Source organism: Propithecus coquereli, unplaced genomic scaffold (genome assembly GCF_000956105.1).
Source record: "Propithecus coquereli isolate 6110/MARCELLA unplaced genomic scaffold, Pcoq_1.0 Scaffold33, whole genome shotgun sequence".
In the NCBI taxonomy this organism is placed as follows: domain Eukaryota; kingdom Metazoa; phylum Chordata; class Mammalia; order Primates; family Indriidae; genus Propithecus; species Propithecus coquereli.
In genome coordinates this window covers 8,796,568-8,811,418 of record NW_012148952.1, presented here as the reverse complement: position 1 = coordinate 8,811,418, position 14,851 = coordinate 8,796,568, and the positions used below count along the sequence as shown (strand labels likewise).

The window sequence follows — 14,851 nt, the reverse complement described above, 5'->3', positions numbered from 1 at the left end:
AAGTAATCAATATGTAATTAGCTTGATTGTGAGAATCATGATATAGGGTATACTTATATCAAAACACCATGTTGTGTACCTTAAATATATACAATAAAAAAGAAAAGAAAAAAAGAAAAAATCATTCCTTTAGAACATATTCGATTTTCATAACATAATTCCCTGGCAAAAGTAGTAGAATCCTAATGCCTTCCAACTTGCTATTCCTTAATTAATGGTTTGTGTGTGTGTTTATTTTTAATACTGCCTAAATTAATTTTTGTATTACCTTGAAATATCTCAAAAATACTCTCAAACCTAGTGTTTTTTAAATGTCAACTCTAAACAGAAAAATTATATTTTGTGAATATACCTTGAAATATCTCAAAGATACTTTTGAATTTTTGGTGTTAATTTATAAACAGGGAAATTTACATATATGTGTAGAGCAAAAATAAAACTACATATCAAGGACAATTCTATTATACAATACTAGAACATGCACAGTTTTTCTAGAAGAAAAACAAGAGAAAAAGTAAATTGTAGTTATCTCCAGATAACAGGAGGAAAAGAAGAAAAAGTTCTGCCTTTTAAATTTACATCATTCTGTTTTAAATTTTCTAACCATTCACCTGTATTACCTGTTTTTATTTAAAAGAATTTTTGAATACGTAACATGCCCATGATAAAAATTTTGATAGATAATACACAGAAAAAAAACGAAAGGATAAGTTTGCCTACCATGCCTGTCCCTAAAGCCATCCAGTTGCCATCCCAAGAGTCAATCACTATCAGGTTTCTTAGGTATCCTAGAGATATTTCATGCATAGACATGCATATATATTACTTTAATTTAAAATATGTCATTGGGCTTATCTGGGTAATCAAATTATGAATCCACTTATTTCTTTACACTTTCCTATACTGAGAAAAGAAAATGTCATTTTCTAAATGGTTTAAAATAAGACATAAAATGAAAAAGGCAAAACTATCCTATCTAATTTTATGAAACACAAAAGGGCAATAAAACACTTTGAAAAACTAAACAAAAAATGTTTTTCTGTGGCCTGGCAAGCAAGTTAAATATATTGAAAATTTCAGACTATGACAGCAATTTAAAAAAATCTACAATGCTGATTTTGGCTGAGGGAGTAGTAAGGCACTTTAGAAAAGGACTTGCTTAGAGAAGGGAAGTAGAGGAAAGAATTCAAAAGCACTTTTGAAGCTATCAAAGCTATCAAAGCTATCAAAGACTAGAAGAATAGTAGTAGAAATGTAACAGGGTTAGGTGGAAGGAGGGGGGGAAGCTAGACTAGTAGAAATAGCAAAGGACAAATGAGTTTTATAGAAGAAATGGTTACGCCTGTCATAACAGAAATCGCCTCCGGGGAGGAGGGCGAGTGGAATTGGAGACAATCATCAATAACACTCTCTAAGTGTTCAAGTGAAGAGTTGCATGTCTCTCACCTTTTTTTTTTTTAAGAGATGGGGTCTTGTTGCCCAGGCTGGAGTGCAGTGGCTACTCACAGGCCCAATCATAACACACTGCAGTCTCAAAAGTCCTGGCCTCAAGTGATCCTCCTCCCTCAGCCTCCCCCGTAGCTGGGATTACAGGCACACCCCACAGCACCGGGCACATCTCTCACTTTAAATCAAAAGCCAGAAATGATTAAGCTTAGTGAGGAAGGCATGTTAAAAGCCAGGACAGGCCAAAAGCTAGGCCTCTTGTGCCAAACAGTTAGCCAAATTGTGAATGGAAAGGAAAAGTTCTTGAAGGAAATTAAAAGTACTACACCCATGAACACACCAACAAGAAGAAAGCAAAACAGCCCTATTGCTGATATGGAAAAAGTTTGAGTGGTCTGGACAGAACATCAAACCAGCCACGACATTCCCTTAAGCCTAATTACCAAGACCCTAACTCTCTTCAAGTCTACAAAGGCTGAAAGAGGTGAGGAAGCTGCAGAAAAAAAGTTGGAAGCTGGCAAACATTGCTTCAAAGATTTAAGGAAAGAAGCAATCTCTATAACATCAAAGTACAAGGTCAAACAGCAAGTACTGACGTAGAAAGTGAAGCAAGTTATCCAGAAGATCTAGCTAAGATAACTGATGACGTTGGCTACAATCATCAAGAGATTTTCAATGTAGATGAAACAGCCTTATACTGGAAAAGGATGCCATCTTAGACTTTCATAGCTAAAGAAGAGAAGTCATTGCCTGGCTTCAAAGGACTAGCTATCTTATTAGGGGTTAATGCAACCTTTACTTTGAATGGAAGCCAATGTTCATGTACAATTCCAAAAATCCTAGGGTCCACAAGAATGATGCTAAATCTACTCTGCCCTCTGGTCTATAAATGGAATGACAAAGCCTGGATGACAGCACATCTGTTTTCAGCATTGTTTACTGAATATCTTAAGCCCACCGGTGAGACAGAAAAAAAGATTCCTGTCAAAATATTATTGCTCACTGACAATGCACCTGGTCACCCAAGAGCTCTGATGGAGATGTACAAGATTAATGTTCTCTTTCATGCCTGCTAACACAATATCCATTCTATAGACCAAGGAATCATTTCGATTTTCTATGTCATATTATTTAAGAAATACTTAGAAATACTGTCCAAGTCACATTATTTAAGAAATGTTATAAGGCTGTAGCTGCCATAGACAGTGATTCCTCTGACAGATCTGAGCATATTGAAAGCCTTCTGAAAAGGATTCTCCGTTCTACATAACATTAAGAACATTTGTGATTCAAGAGAAGAGGTCAAAACATCAACATTAACAGGAGTTTGGAAGGAGTTGATTCCAATTGGCAAGGATGACTTCGAGAGGTTAAAGACTTCAGTGGAGAAAGTAACTGCAGATGTGGGAGAAACAGCAAGAGAACTAGAATTAGAAGTGGAGCCTGAAGGTAGAACTGAATTGCTGCAATCTTATGATAAAACTTCAATGGATGAGGAGTTGCTTCTCATCTGTAAACAAAAGAATGTGGTTTCTCAAGATGGACTCTACTCCTAAAGAAGATGCTGTGAACACTGTTGAAATAAGAATTTAGAATTTAGAATATTATATAAACTTAACTGATAAAGGAGCGGCAGGGTTTGAGAGGACTAACTACAATTTTCAAAGAAGTGCTACTGTGAGATAAAATGCTGTCAAATAGCAGCACATGCTCTAGAGAAATTTTTCGTGAAAGGAAAAGTCCATCATTGTAACAAACTTCATTGCTGTCTTATTTTAAGAAACTATCACAGCCACCCCAACCTTCAGCAACCACCACCCTGATCAGTCAGCAGCCATCAACACTGAGGCAAGACCCTCCACCAGCAAAAAGATTAAGACTTACTGAAGACTCACATCATCATTAGTATGTTTTAACAATAAAGCATTTTTTAATTAAGGTATGTACTTTGTTTTTGTAGACATAATGCTACTGCACACTCAAAAATTAACTATGATACAATGTAAACATAACTTTTACAGGCACTGGGAAACCAAAAAATTCATGTGGCTTACTTTATTGGGATACTTGCTTTATTGTAGTGGTCTGGAACAGAACCGAACCTGCAGTATCTCCAAGGTGTGCCTGTAGTTGACAGAGTGTACCTTGTGTATGTACTTAATACGATGGTTTGTATCTCTTTTTACTTTGAAAAATATCTCATATCAAAGAAGCTATTTAATATTAAAAGATACCAATAGTTTACTAACACTGAACCACTAAATGGGAACAGAATCTAAAAAAAAACAAAAACAAAAATTCAAAAATAAACTGGAATATAAAGTTACAATAAAAATCATGCCAGAAAAAAACTAACATGTTATTACTCTGAATACAGTATATGACCCTGTAGCATACATAAGTGACAAATGGCACTCAAAGTTTAACTTTCAATATTTCAACAATTTGAAACCATATAACAAAATGAATACAAGACCCTAGAACTTTAGGATGAATAAATCTTACTGATCTAGCGTAACTTATTTTCCAAAATTTCTTAGTATTGACAATCACTAAAGTTGAAAGAATTCTACCCTAATATGAATGACCTGTTTCTACCCTAACCATATCATAAAAATAAAGTATGTCATGTGTAATTTTTACATGAGATACCATTACCAATCTTAAAAGAAAATGGAGGTTTACAAATTGATCCCAATGCTTACTCACATAATATCTCAATTTTCAGTTTAGCCATAGCTTTCTATATACTATACCAAAGCACAAAAAGGTAATCTGGTATTAGGAAATTTTAGAAAAAGAATGTAGCGGCTAATTCACAGGGAAATTTGCTAAGTAGAATAAGACAGTATTAGCTATAAAATTGTTTGAAACAATTGTTTAAAAAACTTTTCCAATTCCCTCCAATGTTTTTCTCATTACATGTAAGTCAATGTTTAAACTGACACAAAAAGACTGATAGACCGTTAAGTGGAAAAACCTGCACTCCTCTGTGTGTCCACAGAAACAACATTCTCCCAGTCCTTTCAAGTCTAAACCTTAAAATCTTAACTCCTTTTCACTAGTGGGGAGAAAAGAACGTAGACCTTGGAATCACAATGACATGAGTGAAATGCTTGTTCCACCATCTCCTAGCCTGTAATTCTGTGATTGTAGACTTTATTCCTAATGCATAAGAAATAAAACTAAATTCACAAGGTTGTCATAAGGATTAAAGGAGATTACAGTGCATGGCATTCACTAAGTATTCTATAAACATTTCCTTCCTCAGATGATTTTCCTCTATCCATAGGCCTTCTTTTTACACCTGTATGCATTCCTTTAATTATCCCTTCAAAGATTCTTAGCAATGTTTTCCCAACCCCTTTGCTACTACATCAGTCCAACTATCACCACTAAAGACAAAGATTATAGCAGTCAACACTTGCCCCATGGAAGAAGCCAGTCACAAAAGGCCACAAATTGTATGATTCCCTTTATATGAGATGGCCAAAATGGACAAATCCATAAAGACATAAAGTAAATTAGTGTTTGCCAAGGGTTGAGGGTAGAGGGGTTTCTTTCTGGGGTGATGAAAATGTTCTAAAATTGACTGGATTCTAATCAATGGTGTCAACTATAAAAAAATAAATAAAATAAAACTGAAGGGGGATGGTTGTACAATCTTGTGAATACAGTAAAAACCACTCAATAATACACATTAGAAGGGTAAATTTTATGGTATGTGAGTTACATCTCAATAAAGCTATTTAAAATAGAATACTAAACCCAAACTAACACTGCATAAATTTAACTTTTATCACTCTTCTGCTTAATCATCTACACAATGTACTACCGCCCATCAAATCAATTCCAACCATTCTGCCCATTTAAAACCCTTCTGAAATAAGGCAAGATATAAATACATACACTACTTGCCATCCCATAGTGCCCAATAGAAATATCTCAATTCCAGGTATTGTAATTTTGTAACTGACCCCTCCCCCAAATATGATATAACTCCTTCCTGACTTCCCTTCATCAATAAAATATTTACTGGGCATAAGTAAATACTATGCACGAGACTATCACCTGGAGAGAAAATGAACAAAAAAGACACAATCATGGAGTTTTCCCTTTAGCTCACTTATCTTACATTGCTGAAGTCTTCCTTCCCATTTAACTATCACATTCTATTTATGCTTTTCCAAGGATCTGATCAAGTTCAGCTTCTTCATAAACCATTCTCCAAACACTACAGCCCTATTAATCTCCCCCAAACAATTAAATACTAATAAGCTATTCTTAATTATTTTACTGTATTAGTTTCAGTTCCAGAACTAAATTGTAAAATCATGCCCTTAAAAAGCTGGGTGCAGTGGCACACATCTGTAGTCCTAGCTATTTTGGAGGCTGAGGCAGGAGAATCGTTTGAGCCCAGGAGTTCAAGAATGGCCTAGGCAATATAGCAAGACCCCATCTCTATTAAAAAAAAAAAAAATCATGCCTTAATTTTCTGTATATCCCATAGTGTTTAGCATAAAACTGAGAGTGAAATAAGTACTTAATTATTTCCTTAAGTTCTTCTATTTTTTGACTTTCATTTCTATTTTGTGTGGTCATTAATTAGCACACAATGCACAGTGAGTAAGTAATTAGAATAAGGCATCAGCAGAGATTATTCATTTTCAAATTGAAGCTTCAGAAATATGTATGCATTCGTTTTGAAGTTCTGTGTAATTAAACATCATTTTCTTAATTGAGCTTTCCTGAGTTAATCAGCAATTGTCAGTTTTATCATGTTAGATATAATACATGTCCCCGCAATATTCAGATAACTAATAAATAATCCCATATCATTTAACTTTAATATGTTACAGGTTAATAAAATCAATGAACTGGTTACTAAGATCTCCCTATATATTTCATATTTTTACTAAAATTCAAGTAGTTCTACAGATTAATATTTATTTTAAGTAGGTATAAGATGAACATTCTTAAAAATTGAGTTAACAATTCAACTATTGTCATTGAATATACCCGAACTAGGGGGCAATATGGCAATGGGCTCTGGAATATGACTATGTCAGGGTTCAAATTCTAGATCTATTACTATACTTTATTTTCCTCATCATCGAAATGGGGGTTTTATAATAGTATCTATTTCATAGAGTTTCTAAAAAGGTAATAACTAATTATCCCAAGAACAAAACTTATAAAGGGTCTTGAAATCGCTGATTTATACACATCCCATTTAATAAGTCTTTAATAAATGAAATCCAAAGATTTAAATCTCTGAAACAATAGAAAAAGAATATTTCTTTTAAAAGAGCACTCATTTTAGGAAGGTAATTGGTTCTGGCATCTACTGAGTGCAACTCCTTTTTAAAACTGTTTCTAAACTTGGTTTAAAATGTTATGTTGGGGAACATAAAATTAGTTTTTCATTTGTGCCATAGAGTATGCCTCTGCATTACAAAACACCAAAGAATTCTGATGCATATTTTATACCAGGCCTCAACCAAGACTATTTTCACTGTAAAAAAACACACATTATTTATTCCAACTAAGAAGAAATTTCAATTACTGTAACTGATAAACGTGAACTCATAAGAAAACTTAAGAGAATTCAACAATACTACCAATTAATCATTAGGAACACCCCCAAAAGGCATTTGTCAACTCTGAACCTCTATTTCATTTGTAAGTGAAACGTGGATTAAATTATCTCTCAAAGTCCTTTTTTAGCTCTATAATTCTGTGTGAGTCATTAGGCACTTCCCTTAATTCACTAAAGCAAGTTTCACAAATCCACATTAAATGCTATGTTTGTACCCTCAAAGTAACTGAATTTTAAAAATGCTTACAGCAGAAGAAAAACATACTAAATTTAATTATAATAATCTCTAAAACTTTAAATAAGCAAATACTGTAATAGACCAATACTAAAAACATATTTTACATTTTTATAGTTTCAAACCAACCCTAAAACTATAAGGTCTTTCGCACCCAATTCTCCTTCTAGGACTTTTATCCTCCTGATAGCAAATCCCTATTCACACAAACACGGAAAAAAGGCATAAAGACACTCTTCTCAAGAGTATTGTATTTTCATAACGGGCAAGACAACTTGAAGACAGAATGTTTAAAGATGGAATGCTGACCATCAGAACAGATGAATATTCTTCTGAGCTATGTTATTAGGGGTCGGGAGAAGAGTAGAAGGGTAAAAGAATACATCTGGCTACACAATTCAAGCTATTCCTTTCCTGGTTTCAAGAAGTATGTAAGAATGACATGAGTTTAAATCAACAGTCTGGAAAGGATTTTCAAGATTTTGAAACAAAATTATTAAAATCCTACAAAATGGTCCTTTAGAAAAACTATTATTTGTCTTTTTGCTCTGGTATTAGTCAAGTTATGTACGTTTTATGATATTAAAGGCCATATAAAGTTATAAAACAACCAGCACACAAAGTAATATTAATCATTATCCTATTTTAAAGAACCAAATTTAAAACACTAATGCAATAACTTTGCCTTAACTCACACTGTCATCTAAAAATTCATGAATGTTTTAAGTGCTTGGTAGCTATACCACATATTTTTGTAGTGCTATTATTACTTAATTGCTTTGCTCTTGCTTCTTTATGTTAATGCCCATCACAGATAGGTAGTATCATAAAAAAGCCTACAAGTTCCAGTAGAATTATAGGAGAGCATTCAAACGTTTTCATTATGGTGGAATTTTGTTTCAAGAAACATGTTGCTCAAAGCTACATTTTAACCATTCCACACTTCTGACCCTAGCCCAAGTATTTGGTATTTCTACAAGTTGGAGGAGGGAGAGCATGCTGGACAAAGGTAATTTAGCTCTACCTTTGTCTAGGGTTGGGAGGGTTGGGGAACCCGTCCCTAAGTGCGCCCCTAGACAGAAACCAAACTTCACAGAATGAATCCCTTTACTAACTGTAAAGTTTGAATTCAGTCAAAAGGCTGTACTCAAGGATCCAAAAGGCCACATCATAGCTGATTGGTATAGCTGAAACCATAAGTCACATGTGCTCGTTTTTCTTATTGTGATGCTCAAGAAGCTGGATCACACATCCATAATTTTTAAAAGATGGAACATTAATATTCAACCTTTCTGTTCTTTTCTCTTTCAATGTTCTCATTTATTATAGCATCAATTTATAAATTATAATGATGATTCCCAAGTCTCTACTTTCATTCCTAAAATTCCTGTATTTTTAATTTCCTCTAGGACATTTCCAATTATAGATCATCATTCCAAATATAACAACAAATTCCAATTTTACTGTTTCTTAAAACCAACTCCCTTATTGTCCCAATCACTCAAGCTCATAATCTTGAAATATTCATTGATGCCTATTTACAATCCACTAAAATCAGCTGCCAAGTCCTAGCTACACCTCCTTCACAATCTCTCAAATCAGCAAAAATATTTTGACTGTGCAAAGAACTGTGGTAGGCAGGCCAAGGCCTGCAGGAGATAAGAAAATAAGCATAAGACACTGTGTTCCTTTCCTTGAGGACTTCAATTCAAAAAAGAGGGAGCTAACCGATTATTATAATAATTACAATGTATTGTGCTCTTACTATGTGCCAGGCACTGTGCTTTTCATGCATTATCTCAAGAGGAGGAAAAAAAAAAACCCATAAGGTAAACACTATGGTCTCCAAATTACAGATGAGAAAAATAAGACCTGCAGAGTTTGAAATGTATAAAGGCACATAGCTAGTAAGTGATAGATCATGAACTCAAAAACAGCTGACTACAAAGCCCTTGCTATCCATAAATAAACAATACAAAACAATATAACTGCCAGAAGAAAGGTACAAGCAAAACAAAGAAGCAATCTTTGCCAAACTTACCTCTTCTGCTCCATCCCCACTGCCAATACTTGGTTTCAGGACTTCTGCAAAGCTGGTGCTGAGTGGGCTGCTTAAGAATCATCTAGAAAGCACACTTAAATGAACAGTTCTAGGCCCAACCCTTGAGATGTTAAATCACTGGGTATGGGGTGTTTCTGATGTAGTTTTTTAAAACCATCTTCCTAATTCCTGTCCATTCATTCAACAAAGATTTGAGTTCCTACTATGCACCCAAGCCCCATAACTTCATTCCAGATATCTCTTCTATATCCGATCCCCCTGCATTCCATTCTACAAATATTCTAAAGGCCTTATTTTCAAAATTTCACTCCTCTACTAGAGGATATTTATTCCCTATCGAGTAAAATTTTTTTGCAATCAAAGCTTCTGTTGTCATATAATGAACACCAGATACATAGGAGGTGCTCAATAAATGTGAGTTTCCTTTCACATTACAAAATCTAGATCCACATGTTATTACAAGGTCCTCAATTCCTAAAGGAGGGGAGCAGTGCAAAATATCATGCTAAGAGGGCTAAACATAAAAGCAACTACTCTTCTCTTTCAGCTGTGCTTGCTTTTCCTTGCCCTTGGTAAAATGCTCTCCTGTGCATCTAATCAAATCCTTAAAAGGATACCTCAAATTCCTAAAACTTCCTGACCACAGTAATCTTTCTTTCCTTCTAATCTACTGTCTGAAAAGCAAATATCCTAACATTTGATTAAATGCAGTTTTCTACCTACCTCTAATTTGTTAATGATTTTTAGCTCTTTTCTGATTAAGATTCTTGAGAGTAGATTGTGTTATACATTTCATTATAATGCTAATTATATCAGAAGCCTCAATTTGACAACACTTTTTCTACCAGTGCAAGTCATCTGTAAGTTACTAACATTGCTTTGTGCCTTCACTGCATCATAAATTAATTTCCCACCCAAAATCAAAAATATCTAAATGATTCAAATGTCAAAAGTTTATCCTCTACATAAGGAGGATATAGTGAGTGGCTCTGTCACACTTATTTGCTATAATACCTTGGGCAAGCAGCTTAACCTCTCTAAGCTTAAATTTTCTTGCCTATAAAATGAAGATAATACTTATTAGGTTGATGTGAAAAGTTAATGAGATAATATAAAGCATTTAGCACAGGGCCTGAGACATAATTCTTGATAAATGCTATTATTATCTCCTGAGAAACATTACCTAGAGAGTAAATTTTTTCTAGAGATTAAATTTAAACAAAGTAACAAGGAAGTAGTTTAGGAATTCACATAGCCAGGGGAAAAAAAACCTGAATCAAGTCAGAAAGATTACACAGAAAAGTTTCTCTAATCAACTGAATCAAATTCATAAGGCTAGGCTTTTTTTAAAGATTACTTTAAACCAGGAATAAATAGAGTTAACTTTACTAACAAAAATAAAGCAACTTGTATAGTTCTGAAAACAAGATCAAGAGTCCCCATAGTGTAACAGAAAGAACACAGGGCTTACATACAGAAGAACTTAGGTTCAAACAGCAGGTTGAATCACCTGCTAACCAGATGACAATCAAATAACTAATTTGAATTCATTAATCCTGCTAAAAAAAAAATTTTGTTTCCATTTACACTAATTGGGTAATTGTAATTTGGAGACCGAAGAGGTGAATGCCCTCTCTAAAGCATAAAGGAATACACAAATTATAGGTGCACAGTTTGCATTTGGGCACAGTATGTAAAACTCCCTGTTAAGGCCATGCTTAGAGATGCTTAGCTCAAGGACCCAATCATAAGGATTTATCCTCTGTGTGCTAATAAAACTGAAGGTATAACTTTAGCATTTAACAGGCAACTGGAAAGACCAAAAAGACCAAAATAAATGAAACTCTAAAGGGGGAATTTCAGATTCTGACAGATGATAAAACATAATGAGGTGGCAAGATTTCTAATTCCATTCACATCATAATGAATGTCCAGTTAACAACTTCTCCTTGTGTGGCTGCAACAAAGCAATAACATGAAAATGTAATATTGTAATAATTGAAATACTAAAACAAAAATATCCTAGATATAGACTGAACCCCTCTCCCCGAGTTACTTATCACTCAACCATGTTTTAAATTTGAGGTTGCCCTTTCAGAAAAGAGGTCACTTAAGGACAGTGAACCTCAATGAGCTATCTAGTATTCTAACTCAAAAATAACCAAAACTATTTCAAAAGGAGAAAAATGGAGACAGAAAAAGTAACATTCCACTTAAGATGTTATGTTATTACTGCGACAATTATTTACACTATTTTTACTGACAACTGAATAATTTCTAAAGCATTAAGTATTAATTAGGTAGCAGTATTTGTCACATTAACAACACACTTGAAAAGTCCTACTCACACAGGCTACATCGAATTTTAAACTGACCCTAAATATAAAACTACACACCAATTAGACTAAGAGAAAAGGAAAAAAACGTACTGGTTCATGGAAATGAGACTGGATTAAGAAGAAACTAAAAAGGCATCCATCAAAAAAATACACAGATGTTACAAGGCTAATCTAACCTAGTGTTTTCCTAGGGAAAATATTGAGAAGTTGGTTGTTTCCCTCTGTCTGACTGGGATTTTAGAAACTGCCACACTGGCTAAAGTAACACAAGTGAAGACTGAAGAAATCTTACATAGAGCAATTAAAGGCTGAAGGACATACAATCCTTTAACAATCCTATGGTAGATAATAAAAGAAAATAAAAGACTGGCAATCCACCCCTCACCACCCTCCCCCTCAAAAAAATTGGGAGTGTTTTAAGGATCAAAGAGATGTAATCAGCACAGGCCAAAAAAAAAGAAAAAACTCCAACATTTCAAAATAAGCAGTCATTCTACATTAAAATATGGGCAGTCTATTCTCTATGTAAGTATAGAGAGTGGTGTAACTCTCTAAAATGTGTCTATTAATACGAAAGGAACAACCACTTTAAAGCCATCCTATATTTTAGTAAACTACACTACAGATTTATCATAAACTACTTGCAAACTAAGCACATTCCCTTATACCTCTATACCTTCCTTCCTGCTTCAAGATACCGTCACAGAATGAACATATACAACTTAAATTAGTTGATTTTCCAGGGTGCTTCACGTCTCCTCTCCCCGTGGAACACAACTACAGTTTAAGTTCACATAAATTGACACTTAGCACCAGTAACTCAGTCTCTTTAAAACCGGTTTAACTTTAAAAGTTCTAATAAGATGTGTTCAGGTTGAAAACTAAAAACTACCTTATAAGGGTATAAAAGATTGAAAGCAGGAAGCGGCTTTGACAAAACTAAGGAAGTTGCAGCGCGCTTGCTCACTGAGGGACTTTTTTGAGGCTAGAGAAGTAACACATGACATCTTTCTCTCTCGAATTAAAATGTGACTTGGTTCACTGGTAAAAACGAAGAGGGAGATGGAAACGACCGGGAGTCGAAAAGAGAAGGTGGGTGGTCAAATGAAAGCCCCACTCGAGGTTCCCATTTTCAGAGTCCGATCCTTCCCTTTCCCCACCCACACCCTGGGCAGTGTGGTCACAGCAATCTTGCAAAACCTACAAGGAGCACTTCTCTTTTCTCGCTTCTGTGCCAGGCCAGTCCCCGCGCTCGTCCCCTTGGTCCCCAAGCCCACGGGCAGAATGGGGCGCGGAGGAAAAAGAAAGCCGGGTGGGTCGGGCACGGCGACCACCTCCACGGCGACCGCGGTCCTGGGGGAGGCGACCGTCCCCACCTCTCTCTGGGCGGCGCTGCCCACCGCAGTGGGGGAAGGGCCGGGAGGGGTCGCACAGAGGAAGCTGCTCCGGGCGGAGGGAGAGGGAGATCTTGGACCCGCGCCCCCGCCCCAGTCCCAGTCCCAGGAGGATGAAGCGAGTGCACGAGGGAGGCCCAGGTTCCACCGGGCCCCACCCCTCGCTAGCCGGCGGGTCTAAGACTGACAGCCGGCGGCGGCATCCCGCCGCACCATTCATCTCCCGGCCTCCTCCCTCCCCCGCCATTTTCCTTTCTCCGCCTCAGTTTCCCCACCCCGGCCCGTCAGCCTCCTTACCCCGTGCCACAGTCCACCACACAGGCCGGCAGCCGTCCCGCCATCTTCCTCCTCGCCTGCTGCTGCTGCTGCCGCCGCTGTCTGCTCCGTGCTGGTAGGGGCCAGAGATTGGCGGCGGGAGATAGAGGCTATCTGATCATCCACAGCCGGGCCGCCCTCACCGTCCGAGGGGGAGCCGAGAAGCCGAAGCAGTAGCCAGAAAGCAGCAGGCTCGGTCAGCGGCTATCACTTCCGCAACCCAGGCAGGCAGGCAGTCCCCGCCCTGCCCCGCCGCGGCCTCCTCCCCTTCTCTCTTCCCTCCTCCTCACTCCTGCCCCCACCCTACAACTTCTACCCCTCACGCCGCCTTTCCCCGGGAAGCCAAGATGGCCGCCGGTGCCGACGCCCGGGCCAGGCCAAGCCCAGGCCCGGAGCGCTCCCCCTTCCGGCTCCGAGCGGGAGGGGCGACAGGGCATGCGCGGTGAGGTGCGGCCGCTGGCCGTGGCCCCGGCCCCGGCGACGGTGAAATCCACTTCGGGTTTTCTAGGAGGGTAGAGGCGGGGAAGTCAGCCCAAGCTTCCAGTTCTACTTCTGAAGCTGCAAGAAGCATTTCGCTTTAAGCGTTTGGGTTAGTTTCAGTTGCTTCTGTGCTAGGTTGAGGAGTGGAAGCGCCTCCTGCAGCCAGAAATATCTTCTCCAGTGCCCGGGGGAAAACCGCCTAATTGAAAGCGTTGTCCGCGGCTTGCAGCCATTCTTATAACTTGAGTGGCTGCTTTTCTGGATGGAAAAGAGCAGTATCAGGAAGGGTGAGCAGTTGGGGAACGCGAGAACAAAGGCTTGCGCCCTGGCCCATCGGCCTTTGTTCTGAGGTTTTATTCAGTTACACTTGTGTATTGTTACAGGACTTTAGGTTGTAGTCCTACCCCACCCCCAGAGAAACTCGTGCCCCCAAGGAAGGCAAACCTCCCAGGATTGTATTCTACGTAATATACGCAAATAGGCCTTCATTCAAGGCTTTGGATGATGACAAAGATTTCCCTCTAGAGTACTACGATTCTACTATCAGGGTACTAGCAAGGATTAAGGGCCAAATAAAAAAATTTTTTTAGAGTTAAAAACTGCAAAGCCTAAAGTAACGGGTGTATCAGAACCAACTGGAAGGCGGTTAAAACACAGATTGCTGGGCCACACCCCCAAAGTTTTCTGATTAGTTGGTCTGGAATAATACCTGAAAATTTGCATTTATAATAAGTTCCTAGTGCCACTTTAGGAACCTGGAAGGTTAATAACTTTCCACCAGGCTTATGATAAACTATGTGAGGCTAAAATAAAAATATTTTTCTTAAGAAAGGATGTCCAATTCAGTCTAGAAGATCATATAGTATGGTATTAAGCTGGCCAGCGGCATGGAATGCGGGTTTTTCATTCATTCATTTGATAGCCAAGTATTGCTCACCTACTCTATTATGGCAGGGACTGTGCTGACTCTAAATATTCGGT

General features: G+C 37.5%; 1 protein-coding gene across 3 annotated transcripts in view; it reads right to left on the bottom strand.

The window, feature by feature from the left end:
- The window catches only part of ACTR3 (ARP3 actin-related protein 3 homolog (yeast)), a 67,674-nt gene extending 53,909 nt beyond the window's left edge, over positions 1-13,765 (bottom strand). For 2 of the 3 annotated variants that reach the window (XM_012650522.1, XM_012650524.1), the window contains exon 1: positions 13,373-13,765. In XM_012650522.1, the coding sequence (XP_012505976.1) occupies positions 13,373-13,416 (44 nt within the window). In that variant the 5' untranslated portion in view covers positions 13,417-13,765. Of the gene's footprint in view, positions 1-12,885; positions 13,082-13,372 lie in introns of those variants that run through there. The other variant, XM_012650523.1, reaches the window with a different exon arrangement.
- Between the last annotated feature and the right edge of the window lie 1,086 nt (positions 13,766-14,851).